The following is a 15,416-nucleotide window of genomic DNA, read 5'->3' on the forward strand; positions in this document are numbered from 1 at the left end:
AATGGCCTGTTCTTTGTTCTCCTGAAGGAGCTTGGCGATAAGGCAGGGGATTATCTCTTTGGCACACATCACAGGCCCTGACTATCCGCTTGATAGTTTTGAAAAGGCCTGGTCCAGTAAATAATGATTTGGCCATCTGATGGGTGCTATCAATGCCTAAGTGAAAGGTTTGGTGAAGGGTTTTAAGTAATTTCCATTGGTTAGCTGCAGGCAAAAGTATTTTTCCTTCTTCGGTGGCTAGCCATCCTGAGGGGAGGAAACTCTGTCCTCATGAGGGTCCCCATTCTATTTCTTCTTCTGAGTACTGGGGCTTGGTTTCTCAGAGGGGATTACCCAATACTAGGGGTCCTTCTATAAGCATTTCTAATGGAGGGTCCTGCCTTGCAGCTCTTTTGGCTTCAATATCCGCTTGGCGGTTCCCTTCTATTTCCCTTTCCTTTCTGATGACCCCGGCAGTGTAAGACTGCCACCTCTCTAGGTTTCTGTACAGCCAGTAATAATTGCCTAATGGCTTCCTGATTTGATAGGTGTTCCCTCAGAAGTTAGGAATTCCTTTCTCTCCATATTGCTGCATGGGCATGGAGGAGTAGATAAGCATACTTAGAGTCTGTATATATATTTACCCTTTTTCCTTCTCCTGATTCTATTGCCCGAGTGAGGGCTATTAGTTCTGCCAGCTGAGCGCTAGTTTCTGGAGTGAGGGGTTTACTTTCAAGTATTCCATTATCACTGACCACTGCATAACCCACTTTTTGAAGTCCTTTCTCTGCAAAGGAACTTCCATCAGTATACAAGTTGAGGTCAGGATCAGTCAAGAGAATCTCTAAAAGGTCCACAAATGGGAATTATTATTTCCTGAATTAATCTTTTTCCTTTGTCTTTTTGTGTGTGTGTGTGTGTGACACAGTCTCGCTCTGTTGCCCAGGCTGGAGTGCAGTGGCATGATCTCGGCTTACTGCAACTTCTGCCTCCCGGATTCAAGCGATTCTCCTGCCTCAGCCTCCCAAGTAGCTGGGATTATAGACGTGTGTCACCACACCCAGCTGATTTTTGTATTTTTAGTAGAGACGGGGTTTCACTATGTTGGCCAGGCTGGTCTCGAACTCCCGACCTCAGATGATCCACCCGCCTCGACCTACCAAAGTGCTGGGATTACAGGTGTGAGCCACTGCGTCCAGCCAATCTTTTTTTTTTTTTTTTTTTTTTTGTAGAGATGGGATCTCATTTTGATGCTCATGCTAGTCTTGAACTCCTGGACTCAAGCAATCCTCCTGCCTCTGCCTCCCAAAATGTTGGGATTATAGGCGTGAGCCACTGTGCCCAGGCTTATTTTCTGAATTAAAATAATTGATCTGGGTACAAGCTATTTAATACTGAGTTGATCTGTAGTTTTGAAATTTTAAAATGTGGTTTTTGAGATGACAGAATAAATATTGTTTCATTTAGTTTGGGTTTTTATTGTTGTGAGCTCTTATTTTGGTTTTTAAAAAGTATTTTTAAATTTTTATGGGCAGCACTTCATTCCATAAAAGAGAATGAATGTTGCTGTTTTGGTCTTTATTAATTAGTTTCTTTTTCTTTTTTTTTTTTTAATACTTTAAGTTCTGGGATACATGTGCAGAACATGCAGGTTTGTTACATAGGTAAACACGTGCCATGATGGTTTGCTGTTAATTAGTTTCTTAGTTAGCTATTGGCAGTATCTAATCCTAACTAATAAGGCCCTACCTTTAGAAAAATTATACTTACTTGAGATGATTATAGATTTTAAATTTGGTGATAGATTCACTTTCTCATTATATCAATGTCAGCACATTAGAGCCAAAAGTAGTCATTTTGGGGTGAAATTTTAAAATGCATAATTTAAGAAAAAACTCACGAGGACAAGCAAAGTTTTTGTTTTTAATTAAAAATCACCTATCTGGAGTTTGTTTTAAAAGTATACACATATGTAAAATTCATAGGCCAGGCACAGTGGCTCACGCCTGTAATCCCAGCAGTTTGGGAGCCTAAGGTGAGAAGATTGCTTGAGCCCAGGAGTTCAAGACCAGCCTAGGCAACATAGGGAGTCCCCATTTCTATAAAATATTTAAAAATTAGGCTGGGCACAGTGGCTCACGCCCGTAATCCCAGCACTCTGGGAGGCTGAGGTGGGTAGATCACGAGATCAGGAGTTTAAGACCAGCCTAGCCAAGATAGTGAAACCCCATCTCTACTAAAAATACAAAAATCAGCCAGGCATGGTGGTGGGTACCTGTAATCCCAGCTACTTGGGAGACTGAGGCAGAGAATTGCTTGAACCCAGGAGGCGGAGGTTGCAGTGAGCTGAGATTGCGCCATTGCACTCCAGTCTGGGAGACAGAGTGAAACTCCATCTCAAAAAAGAAAAAAAAAAAAATGGGCCAGGCACTGTGGCTCACGGCTGTAATCTCAGCACTTTCGGAGGCCGAGGCGAAAGGTCAGGAGATCAAGACCATCCTGGCTAACACGGTGAAACCCCATCTCTACTAAAAATACAAAAAATTAGCCAGGCGTGGTGGCGGGCACCTGTAGTCCCAGCTACTTGGGAGGCTGAGGCAGGAGAATGGCATGAACCCAGGAGGCGGAGCTTGCAGTGAGTGGAGATCGCACCGCTGCACTCCAGCCTGGGTGACAGAGCGAGACTCTGTCACACACACACACAAAAAAATAGAATTAGTCGGCCATGGTGGCACGTGCCTGTAGTTCCAGCTACTGGGGAGGCTGAGGTAGGAGGATCACTTGAGCCCAAAGAGTTTGAGGCTGCAATGAACCGTGATTGTAGTACTGCATGCTATGTGGGTGACAGAGTGAGACCCTGTCTCAAATAAATAAATAAATAATAAAATAAAAGTTATAGCCTCTCAGTATATAGTGTTTGAAGCCAGATGAGCATTATGTAGTTTAAATATCATTTCAAACAACCATCACTCTATCCAAACCCTTACCATTTGTTCCCCCTATTACTAACAACCAAAATAGCAATATCACAACAAGCAGCTTTTGCCTACTGCAAAGGTTTCCCCATTGATCATAATTATTTCTTGGATACCACCAAATGATAATGAGATTAGGAATGGCTTATAGGTTTTTGAGAAAAATTTCTTTGAGGAAAAGGGAACTGGTTTTAATTTATGGGCATAGTTATCATGATCTCAATTTTCCTCCCTTATAGAAATTAAAGGCCCTGAAATAAAATAGCCAAGGAATTTAGTTCTCAAACTGCCTTGCTTCCAAGTCTCAGCTGTGGTCTATTAGATATAACCTCTGGCTGACCTCAGATATAGATTATTATTCATAACCTGCCTTTCTCACTTCATTTTCTCCATAGCTCTAAGAGCTCATTTTGGAGGAATAATGGATGAACCATCTCCCTTGGCCAAACCTCTGGAGCTGAACCAGCACTCTCGATTCATAATTGGTTCTGTGTCTGAAGATAACTCAGAGGATGAGATCAGCAACCTGGTGAAGCTGGACCTACTGGAGGAGAAGGAGGGTTCTTTGTCACCTGCTTCTGTTGGCTCAGATACACTCTCTGATTTGGGGATCTCTAGCCTACAGGATGGCCTGGCCTTGCACATAAGGTAAGAGAGAGTTTAATGGTCTACTTATTATTTATTGGTCTGTCTTGTTAGTTTTGCTGATTATGTTCTGAAAAGAGCAAGAATGATTTTAGCGAAGACTGCTTTGACTTTTCCTATGTCACTGGACTCAAAGCTTTGTTGAGGAAGTCATAAATGATGTATTTTTCAGAAATCATGTATGTTTCCATCAAATTTTTCATGTTCTACTAGGTCTTTCTTTTTTATTTTTTTGAGACGGAGTCTTGCTCTGTTGCCCAAACTGGAGTGCAGCGGTGCGGTCTCAGCTCACTGCAACCTCCGCCTCCTGGGTTCAAGCAATTCTTCTGCCTCAGCCTCCCAAGTAGCTGGGATTACAGGCACCTGCCACCAAGCTGGCTAATTTTTTGTAGTTTTAGTAGAGATGGAGTTTCACCATGTTGGCCAGGCTGGTCTTGAACTTCTGACCTCATGATCCACCCGCCTCAGCTTCCCAAAGCGCTGGGATTGGAGGTGTGAGCCACCGCGCCCAGCCTATTTTTATTTTTATTTTTTTGCTCTGTCACCAAATGGGAGTGCAGTGGTACAATCTCAGCTCACTACAACCTCCGCCTCCCAGGTTCAAGAGATTCTCCTGCCTCAGCCTCCTGAATAGGTTGGACTACAAGTGCGTGCCCTCATGCCTAGCTAATTTTTGTTGTTTTTGGTAGACACCGGGTTTCGCCATGTTGGCCAGGCTGGTCTTGAATTCCTGGCCTGAAGTGATCCGCCTGCCTCAGCCTCCCAAAGTGCTGGGGTTAAAGACATGAACCACTACACCCGGCCACTTCTACCTGCTAGGTCTTTTAGTGAGAGCTAGTGAGTAAGAATTAGGTTGAGGAATTTCAGTCTTTGCACTACTTTGACTAACATGGTTTTAACTATCTTGATGATTGATAGGAATTTTCCAGGGGTTGTCAACTTCGTAGTAAGTTTTTTTGAACTGATTCGTCAGATTGTCAGGAAGTTATATTCTGTTTCTAGCAGGGCCAGTCCCCATTAAGGGCTGTTAATAGAGCTCTCCTTTTTCTCTAGAAACACAATTCTCTGTAACTGAGAATGTCAGTACATAGTAACACTAGATTGTTTTTATTTATCAATGTTTGATTATATAACTAGCGTGTGAGATACTAACTTTTGGTCATTTGCTTTTCAGTTCTTGGATTAAAAGGTCTGGATCAGTGGTTCTTGGTTCTCACTGTTCATCAGAATCACCTCAGGGAGCCTTGGGAGATAAGCCCCATCCCTAGAGATTTTGATTCATTTGATACTGGCTTGGTGTGGAACTGGGGCTTTTTTTTTTTAAGGTATCCAGGTGATTGTTGTGTACAGCCAGCATTCAGATTATAGGTGTATCCTAGATAAACATAAGTTAGGGTGGCTGTTGCTGCTGTTATTATCTTGGTACCTCTATTATTACTGGGTCATAAAATAATTCAGCTCTGTTTTATACATTAAATATACTGACTCCATAATAAAATCCTGTATGAGATCTAGCTGGATGTGAGTGTTCTGTCTTACTGTTATCCCTAAGGCTTGGAATCCGGGCTTCTGGGAGACTAGGCAGTATTTGTTAGTGATCACCCTCATTTAGCTATGTAGAGGTCAAAAGAAAAGTGTAAAGCAAGTTAATTATGTTTTACTTCACAGATTCCTAGAATTGTAATAAACCAGAGAGATAATTTAACCTGACACTTTTTATTTTATCTTATTTAAAAAAATTAATTTAAAAAATTTAAATAGAGACAGAGGTCTTGCTATGTTGCCCAGGCTGGTCTTGAACTCCTGGCCTCAAGCAATCCTCCTATCATGGCATGCCAAAGTGCTGGGATTACAGACATGAGCCGCCACATTTGGCCATAAAATACTTTTTAATAGTTGGGAAAACTAAGGCCCAGTGAGGAGAAATAACTTGCCTAAGTTTGAATAGCCGGAGAACTTGGAATCAAACTCATATCCTGATTTTATTTCAGTAACTTTTCTACTCTACTTCCCCATCCATACAGGTGTCTTAATTATATAACTAGTTCAGACAAAGTTGGTCTGATGGAGTTAGTGAACAAAGCATTATCTCTGGGTTAAAAAGAGGAATAGAGAGCAGTATTTTAGTGGCCACTAAAATATTTTATCTTTATGTAAAATACTAAAGTATTTTATCTTTATGTAAACATTTTTTATTTTATAGTTCACTTAATGGTTGGCTTTAAGGTTAATACTGGTGGTGGCATTCTTCTCTCTTGAGGTCATTTGGAAGTGTTTGTAGGGGGGTTGTGACTGGTGGGACTACTTGCATTTAGAGGACAAAGGACCAATGATACTAAACCTTCTGTGGTATAGTAGATAATCCTACACAACCAAGAAATCTCCTACTCAAAATGTCATAGTGCCCCTCGTGAGAAAGACTGGTTTAACTCCAAATCCATAAAACCACACAGCATCTTGAGAAATCTGTCCAGTTGGAGTCTATGTGAAACATAATATCCATTTGCTGGATTAGGAAACTGAGTTTGGCAATGGTGATATAAACGCATTATAAGAAACTCAGCTAGTGATATCCCAAGGCAGTCTGTAGTTGCCAAGTCATTCCCAAAGTTGATGGCTCTTATGCAAAGTCTATGTGGTCAGTGGCATGAGTGTCTGGAATTTTTTTGCATGCCTTACTGTTGCAAAAATCATGTCCGTAGCTCGTGGAGGGGCCGTGGATTGAAGTGTGATCAGCGGCATGGAAAGGAGACAATGCCAGTTCCAACTCACTCCTCAGATAGCTAACATTCCAAAATAGAAAAAACGTTTTCTGTTTATCCATTCCTTAAGTCACTTCTGGATATGATGACCTTTGGGGTAATTTTAATTGAGTCAAATTCATTTGATAGGTGAAAGACCTCTGTCATGACATCTGTCACTAATTAGGTGTGTGACCATGGACACTACATATTATCTCCTTGGAGTCATCTATAAATTTGAAGATAATGATTCAGATACTCTTTTTCACTCCTGGAACTCAAAGTTAAATAGAGACTAAGTTGAGTTTAAGATTAGTTCTTAGAACCAATAGCCTAATCCTTCACGGGTGACATAGATTAAGGGGGCAGGTACATTCCTAGGAGATGTTAACTGGAGGTCATCTGAAACCAAAGGAAGTAACTGCCATAATGTAAGATGGGACTGAGTCTCTCTCTCAAGTTTAGGTGCTGAGAAGTCTAGTGGTATGTTGGATGAGCCAAATAGAAAATAGACTTTTCCTGCGATGGAAATTATTTGCTTCATGTACTTCCTAGAGTCCAATGAAAGACTGGGTGAATCACTTTTTTTTCTTTCTCTTTTTTTTTTAGAAGGAGTCTTGCTCTGTCGCCCAGGCTGGAGTGCAGTGGCACCATCTCGGCTTACTGCAACCTTCATCTCTCAGGTTCAAGCGATTCTCCTGCCTCAGCCTCCCAAGTAGCTGAGATTACAGGCACCTGCTACCATGCCCAGCTAAGCTTTGTATTTTTGGTAGAGACGGGGTTTCACCATGTTGGCCAGACTGGTCTCGAACTCCTGACCTCAGGTGATCTGCCCGCCTCAGCCTCCCAAAGTGCTAGGATTACAGGCGTGAGCCACCATGCCCAGCCTTTTTTTTTTTTTTTTTTTTTTCTTTTGAGATGGAGTTTCGCTCTTGTTGACCAGACTGGAGTGCAGTGGCACAATCTCCACTCACCACAACCTCCACCTCCCGGGTTCAAGCGATTTCCTGTCTCAGCCTCCCGAGTAGCTGGGATTACAGGTGCCCGCCACCACGCCAGGCTAATTTTGTGTTTTTAGTAGAGACAGAGTTTCTCCATGTTAGGCTAGACCCGACCTCAGGTGATCCACCTGCCTTGGCCTCCCAAAGTGCTGGGATTACAGGTGTGAGCCAGCGTGCCTGACCCCGGCCTTTTTTTTTTATTTTTTGAGACAGAGTCTCCGCCTTCCAGGTTCAAGATATTCTTGTGCCTCAGCCTCCTGAGTAGCTGGTACTAGAGGCATGTGCCACCAGCCCGGCTAATTTTTTGTATTTTAGTAGAGATGGGGTTTCACCATATTGGCCAGGCTGGTCTTGAACTCCTGATCTCAGGCAATCCGCCTGCCTTGGTCTTCCAAAGTGCTAGGATTACAGGTGTGAGCCACCATGCCCAGCTGGGTGAATCGCTTTCTAAGCTTTATGACCCAAACATTTGAAAATAAGACCCTGGCTGGGCGTGGTGGCTCACGCCTGTAATCCCAGCACTTTAGGAAGCTGGGGTGGGCGGATCACCTGAAGTCAGGAGTTCAAGACCAGCCTGACCAACACAGAGAAACCCCATCTCTACTAAAAATACAAAATTAGCTGAGCATGATGGCATATGCCTGTAGTTCCAGCCAGTTGGGAGGCTGAGGCAGGAGAAGCGCTTGAACCTGGGGGTACAGAGGTTGCGGTGAGCCGAGATTCTGCCATTGCACTCCAGCCTGGCCATCACAGCAAAAAAAAAAAAAAAAAAAAAGAAAAGAAGACCCTAAGTAAAAAGTAGTTACAGCTTGGTGGAAATATACAGACCTCACTGTAGACAACTGATTTGGCTTTTTATTTTTAGATAAGATCAGCTAGAGGTTGAGATATCAGCCAGGTTGATGTATTTCTGGAATTCATTAGTATTCAATTGAACATTTGAGAAGAAAGGCTAAATATGGACTTTTTTTTGTTTTGTTTTTTGAGACTGAGTTTCATTCTTGTTGTCCAGGCTGGAGTGCAATGGTGCGATCTTGGCTCACTGCAACCTCTGCTTCCTGGTTTCAAGTAATTCTCCTCCCTCAGCCTCCCGAGTTGCTATGATTACAGGTGCTCACCACCGTGCCCAGCAAATTTTTTTTTTTTTCTTGAGACGGAGTCTCGCTCTGTCCCCAGGCTGGAGTGCAGTGTTGCCATCTTGGCTTACTGCAACCTCTGCCTCCTAGGTTCAAGCAATTCTCTTGCCTCAGCCTCCTGAGTAGCTGGGATTACAGGTGCGTGCCACCACGCCTGACTAATTTTTGTGTTTTTAGTAGAGACGGGTTTCACCATGTTGGTCAGGCAGGTCTCTGACCTTGTGATCTGCCTGCCTCGGCCTCCCAAAGTGTTGGGATTACAGGTATGAGCCACTGTGCCCAGCCCACCATGCCCGGCTAATTTTTTGCATTTTATTTTATTTTACTTATTTATTTAAAAAATTTTTTTTGTTTTTTTTTTTTTGAGTCAGAGTTTCATTGTTGTTCCCTAGGCTGGAGTGCAATGGCACGATCTCAGCTCACCACAACCTCTGCCTCCCCGGTTCAAGCAATTCTCCTGCCTCAGCCTCTCGAGTAGCTGAGATTACAGGCATGCACCACCACGTCTGGCTATTTTTTTTTTTTTTTTTTGAGACGGAGTTTCACTCTTGTTGCCCAGGCTGGAGTGCAGTGGCATGCTCTCCACTCACTGCAACCTCCGCCTTCCAGGTTCAAGTGATTCTTCTGCCTTGGCCTCCCGAGTAGCTGGGATTACAGGCATGTGCCACCATGCCCAGCTAATTTTGTATTTTTTTAGTAGAGATGGGGTTTCTCCATGTTGGTCAGGCTGGTCTCGAACTCCTGACCTCACATGATCTGCCTGCCTTGGCCTCCCAAAGTGCTGGGATTACAGACGTGAGCCACCGCGCCTCGCTTATTTATTTATTTTTTTGAGACAGAGTTTCGCTCTTGTTGCCCAGGCTGGAGTACAATGGCGTGATCTCGGCTCGCTGCAACTTCCGCCTCCCAGGTTCACGCGATTCTCTTGCCTCAGCCTCCTGAGTAGCTGGGACTTCAGGCATGCACCACCACATCTGGCTAATTTTGTATTTGTAGTAGAGACAGGGTTTCTCCATGTTGGTCAGGCTGGTCTTGAATTCCCGACCTCAGGTGATCTGCCCACCTTGGCCTCCCAAAGTACTGGGATTACAGGTGTGAGCCACTGCGCCCAGCCAATTTTTTGAATTTTCAGTAGAGACAGAGTTTCACCATGTTGGCCAGGCTGGTCTTGAACCCCTGACCTCAGGTGATGCACCCGCCTTGGCCTCCCAAAGTGCTGGGAGTACAGGCACCTGGCCAGTGGACATCTTAATTTTGATAACCAGTGTATGATTATCAAACTGGCATATAACATAGCTATGTAGTTGTATGGATATTGGCAGTTTCTCTGCTCCTGTGGGATGTCACTTGAGGTCAGATAGTTTTGCATACTTAAAATTCACCACGTGCTATCAACCAACCAGAGGTATAAACAATTTGTCAACTACTAAGCTGAATTTCTGGTTTAAGTGCAGTTGGAACAGGTTATCTCTACATTTGGGTCTTTTACCTCTTAGCATAGTGTGATTTCTTTCCTCTTTTTAAAAAATCCACCACCTTACTGTCTAGCATAGTGTCTTTTCTTTAAATCTTTTTTATCCTGTGCTACATGTATGGGTTTTTTGTTTGTTTGTTTAGAGACAGGTTCTCACTCTATCACCCAGGCTGAAGTGTTCAGTGGTGCAATCATAGCTCACTAACTTTGAACTCCTGGGCTCAAACAATCCTCCCGCTTCAGCCTCCTGAGTAGTGGAGATTATAGGTGTGTACCACCGTGCTCAGCTAATTTTTAAAATTTTTTTAGAGATGGGGTCTTGCTATGTTGCCCTGGCTGGTCTTGAATTCCTGGCCTCAAGTGATCAAGCCTTGGCCTTCCCAAGTGCTGGGATGACACGTGTGAGCTACCTTGCCCAGTGTATACTTCATGTTACAGTGAAACAGGAGAATTCCCTCATTTCCCTTGCAGGATGTGCCACAGGGATGTGTCTCGCTCCTTTGGTTGCCCCACTGCTCAAACCCCTAAGGGGAGGATGCAGATGGGCAAGTGCAGCAGCCATGGGAAGCACTTTTGGGCTCCAGCCCCACGGCACCATCTGGGGGTGGTGTCTATGACTCCCAAAGCCCAAATGAGCATGTGTTACAGTGTGCTCTTTCAGCTTTGCTGTCTGCAGATGGCTTGTGTTAACCAGCTCAATAGACCTTCTGCCTTATTGCAGGGGCAGAGGGCCAGTGTGACAGCTTTCTGTATCCTTAGCTCTTGCCCAGTGTACCAGAAAAATTGGATCACATGTGGGCTCGAAGGATGAGTGCAAGGTTTATTGAGTGGTGGAAGTGGCTGTCAGCGACATGGATGGGGAGCCGGAAGGAGTGGCTGGAGTAGGGAGGTGGTCTTCCCCTGGAATCAGGCTCCTGGCACTTGATTCAGACTCTTTGACCACCTCCGGTTGAATTCCCCTCGGTGTCCAGACATCCTTCCTCTCTTTCTCTGCCTCGTCATTCTGCCATCACAAGTCTGCCGGTCTGCTGATGTCTGCTGGTCTGTTCCTCTGCTCCTCTTGATGTTCAATCACTTGTGTCTGTGCCCTGCTAAGGTCTTGGGTTTATGTGGGCACAGGATTGGGGGTGTGGCGGGCCAGAGTGATCTTGGAAAATGAAGCATTTGGATGCAAAAACAGGCATGCCTGCTCTCGCATAGGTCCATGGGCACAGGCCAAAGGTGGAGCCCTCGGCAGGGACTCTGCCCTTTCTGCCCTTTCCCTGTCCCCTTCCCATATCAATAGTATTTGAAACTCGATCTCAATTTTCTCTTATGTGTCTTAAAATATATGTTCAAGTCATTGAATGACCTTCATTTTATGGTTAACATAAAATGAAACGTGTTTGGTTAACAACTTTATTGGAGAACAATCTGTATTTGCTGTTATTTGTGTATACCTAAAACCAGCATAAGATGTCTGTCACTGGGGTTCAAGACAATAATTGTTGCTTTGGAAGGAGAAAGTATATTCACTCAGGAACAGCTCTGAAGTTGAGTTATATTTTTATTTCTTTTCTGATCTAGAAAGAAAAGTACCTTACCAATATTTTTGAAAATTGAGAATTCAGATGAGATTGCCTATAAGATGTTGGACCCTTCAGAATAATTTAACTAGAAAATTTTGAGCTTTTTGTAATTAGAAATAATTTGTAAAGTTTCTCCCATGATACTAGTCATAGTATGTTAATGAGTTTGGAATCAGCTCCTAGATACCACACTTCGTTTTCTTTTTTTTTTTTGAGATGAAGTCTTGCTCTGCTCTGTCGCCCAGACTGGAGTGCAGTGGTGCGATCTCGGCTTATAGCAACCTCTTCCTCCTGGGTTCAAGCGATTCTCCTGCCTCAGCCTCCTGAGTAGCTGGGATTACAGGCATGCACCACCGTGTCCGGCTAATTTTTGTATTTTTAGTAGAGACACCATGTTGGTCAGGGTGGTCTCAAACTCCTGACCTTGTAATCCGCCTGCCTTGGCCTCCCGGAGTGCTGGGATTACAGGCGTGAGCCACCGCGCCCGGCCACATTTCATTTTCATTCACAATTCACATAAAGCTGTGCAGACCTTTATCCATAGGAAATAATAGTGTCCAGGTCAGATTCTGGGAGGATCTAGGATTGACTTTCAACTTCTTCCATTGGGTCAAAAGAGAAGTTTAGGGGACAATAGTGAGAGAAGGCCTATTGTTCCTACATTCTATTTTTCACATTAACTTTAGGAACTATTAGTCAAGTTTTCTCAGTAGCTAATTGGAAAAATAATAGTTATAACAGGTTACATTTATTAAGTGCTTTACTGTATGCCACATACTCTGCTCTGCTTTATGGAGTACCACACTGAATTGTCACAACAATCCCATGAGGTAGGTATTGTGCTATTATTGCCCACAATTTTTTTTTTTTTTTTTTTGAGATGGAGTCTCACTCTGTCGCCTAGGCTGGAGTGCAGTGGCATGATCTCGGCTCACTGCAACCTCTGCCTCCCGGGTTCAAGCAATCCTCTAGCCTCAGCCTCCCAAGTAGCTGGGATCACAGGTGCCCACCATCATGCCTGGCTAATTTTCATATTTTTAGTAGAGACAGGATTTCACCATATTGGTCAGGCTGGTCTCGAACCCCTGACCTCAGGTGATCCACCTGCCTCAGCCTCCCAAAGTGCTGGGATTACAGGCAGGAATCACTGCGCCCGGCCTGTTGCCCACAATTTATGGATGGGGATTGAGACATAAATAACATGCTTAAGGTGGCCAGTTTGGGTATTGATTCTAGTCAGAGCTCGTACTATAAACTACTACACTAAACTAAAACCCTTGGTGTAACAGATATGCTTTCTTTTTTTTTTTTTGAGATGAAGTCTCGCTCTGTCACCCAGGCTGGAGTGCAGTGGTGTGATCTCGGCTCACTGCAACCTTCGCCTCCCAGGTTCAAGCTATTTTCCTGCCTCAGCCTCCCATGTAGCTGGGACAACAGGTGTGTACCACCATGCCTGGCTAATTTTTGTTTTTTTAGTAGAGACAGGGTTTTGCCATGTTGGCCAGGCTGATCTCAAACTCCTGACCTCAAGTGATCCACCCGCCTTAGCCTCCCAAAGTGCTAGGATTACAGGCGTGAGCCACTGCACCCAGGCCTTATGTTCTGTTGAGCAATTCTTCTCTAATTAAATGTTAGCCTTGTTAGAAAGGGATAGAAGTTAGAAAATATATATTTATATATACTTAAAAATTTTTTTTACAGACAGGATTTCTCTCTGTTGTCCAGGCTGGAGTCCAGTGGTGTGATCATGGCTCACTGTACCTTCAGACTCCTGGGCTCAAGCAATCCGCTTGCCTCAGTCCCTGAGTAGCTGGGACAATAGGTATGTGCTACCAGTCCCAGCTAACTTTAATTTTTTTTTTTTTTTTTTTTGAGATGGAGTCTCACTCTGTTGCCAAGGCTGGAGTGCAGTGGCACGATCTTGGCTCACTGCAACCTCTGCCTCCCAGGTTCAAGCAATTCTCTGACTGAGCCTCCCGAGTAGCTGGGATTACAGGTGCCCACTACCACGCCCAGGTAATTTTTTGTATTTTTAATAGAGACGGGGTTTCACCATCTTGGCCAGGCTGGTTTTGAACTCCTGACCTCGTGATCCCCCACCTTGACCTCCCAAAGTGCTGGGATTACAGGAGTGAGCCATAGTACCCAGCCTAAAATTTTTTGTAGAGATGGGGTCTCACCATGTTGCCCAGGGTGGTCTTGAACTCCCAGGCTCAAGTGATCATCCCACTTTGGCCTCTCAAAGTGCTGGGGTTACAGGTGTGAGCTACTGTGCCCAGCCTAGAAAAAATATTTTTAAATAATGCTTTATTAAAGAAGCATAATAGAAAATAAAAAACAACACAAGCAAGCAAAAATAAACCCTTGTATATTTGCCACCCAAAGGTTACTCCCTACCATCTGTATCCTTTTCTATGCATATATATATATATTCTTTTTTTTTTACTAAAATGAGGTCATACTGTACACACAGTTTTATAATCTGCTTTTTTTAGTCAAAAAATTTTCACTTTCTATTTCAATAAATTTTAATCTAATTTAATATACACACTATTTCATTTCTCCAAGGAACCTCAAAATTCTGGTTCCTTCATGCAAGTATCCAATCCACATCTACAAATTGTGTATTATGTTCTTTAAATTTCTTAATCTGTCACATTCTATCACATTACCACCCCCCACCTTTTTTTTATGACATTGACTAGTGACTCGTTTAAGAGGAAGTTAGCAAATCATGAAAGTATGTGGTTGCTAGTGAAAATTTGGTAGCATATAGAGAAACAGAAAGAAAAATAAAGGAAGATTACCATTCTACACTTTTTATACTTACAGAGCAACAATTGGTATTAATTAATTGCATTAACGATGATACTTTAATGAATTTTATAATCATTTTATGTGCCATTTATGACAGAGCTTTTTAGTTTTGGCTATATATGTTTGTGTTTGACTGGGAAAGAAATACAGATTCTCATTTCTTTTTGGTCTCTCACTTTAAACTCCTTGAGTTTGAAATGACTCTTTAAATCTAGTGGTAGAGACAGAGTTAAGTAATAGCTTTAAAAGCTGTTGGAATAGTAAAATGTGCCATACTGGTATAATATATTATTTATTATCAAGGAGTCCTTTTATAAGATAAACATTTTTTACTGGAAAAATCTCTTTAAGTCTTTTGTATGTTAGTGCTTAAAACTTGGAAATTTAGGTCTGAAAGCCTTTTGATGATGGCAAATATATACTATCAATATTATAATTCACATGTTGAGAATAACCACTACTGAAAATGCAGGAGGCCGGGTGCGGTGGCTCACACCTGTAATCCCAGCATTTTGGGAGGCCAAGGCAGACGGATCACCTGAGGTCAGGAGTTCAAAACCAGCCTGACCAACATGGCGAAACCCTGTCTCTACTAAAAATACAAAAATTAGCCAAATGTGGTGGCGAGCACCTGTAATCCCAGCTACTCGGGAGGCTGAAGCATAAGAATTACTTGAACCCGGGAGGCGGAGGTTGCAGTGAGCTGAGAGCACGCCACTGCACTGCACTCCAGCTTGAGCAACAGAGCAAGACTCCATCTCAAAAACAGAAACAAAGAAAAGAAAGTGCAGGAAATTTTATTCCTGCTTCCTATCTATTGGCTCATCACTATCAAGCTTTGACATGGGAAATAGGGAAATTGGCTCTGGTTTTGTTTATATTAAGGCTTTGCTTATGGCTAGTGTGAGAGTGTTCTTATGTATTGACTTTCTTAGCATTTCTCATTTAGCTTTCCTGAGCTTCTTCACTTCCCCTGATAGCTCTCCAAACTCTGCTTTCAATGCTCCTTCCTTGATATTCTGAGGTTCCCAGTTGCCATGGTGCCTTTGTAGTGAGTAGACAGAGAAGATCATTATGAGA

At 43.1% G+C, this 15,416-nt stretch overlaps 1 protein-coding gene across 13 annotated transcripts in view; it reads left to right on the plus strand.

The window, feature by feature from the left end:
* ACACA (acetyl-CoA carboxylase alpha) overlaps nt 1-15,416 on the plus strand; it is a 330,020-nt gene that overhangs the window by 82,001 nt on the left and 232,603 nt on the right. For all 13 annotated transcript variants that reach the window (XR_013405782.1, XM_077969319.1, NM_001266778.1 and 10 more), the window contains 1 exon segment: nt 3,350-3,602. Coding sequence is in view for 12 of the 13 variants with exons in the window: in NM_001266778.1 (NP_001253707.1) it covers nt 3,350-3,602 (253 nt within the window). In the remaining variant the exon portion in view is untranslated.

Source organism: Macaca mulatta, chromosome 16 (genome assembly GCF_049350105.2).
Source record: "Macaca mulatta isolate MMU2019108-1 chromosome 16, T2T-MMU8v2.0, whole genome shotgun sequence".
Lineage (NCBI taxonomy): Eukaryota > Metazoa > Chordata > Mammalia > Primates > Cercopithecidae > Macaca > Macaca mulatta.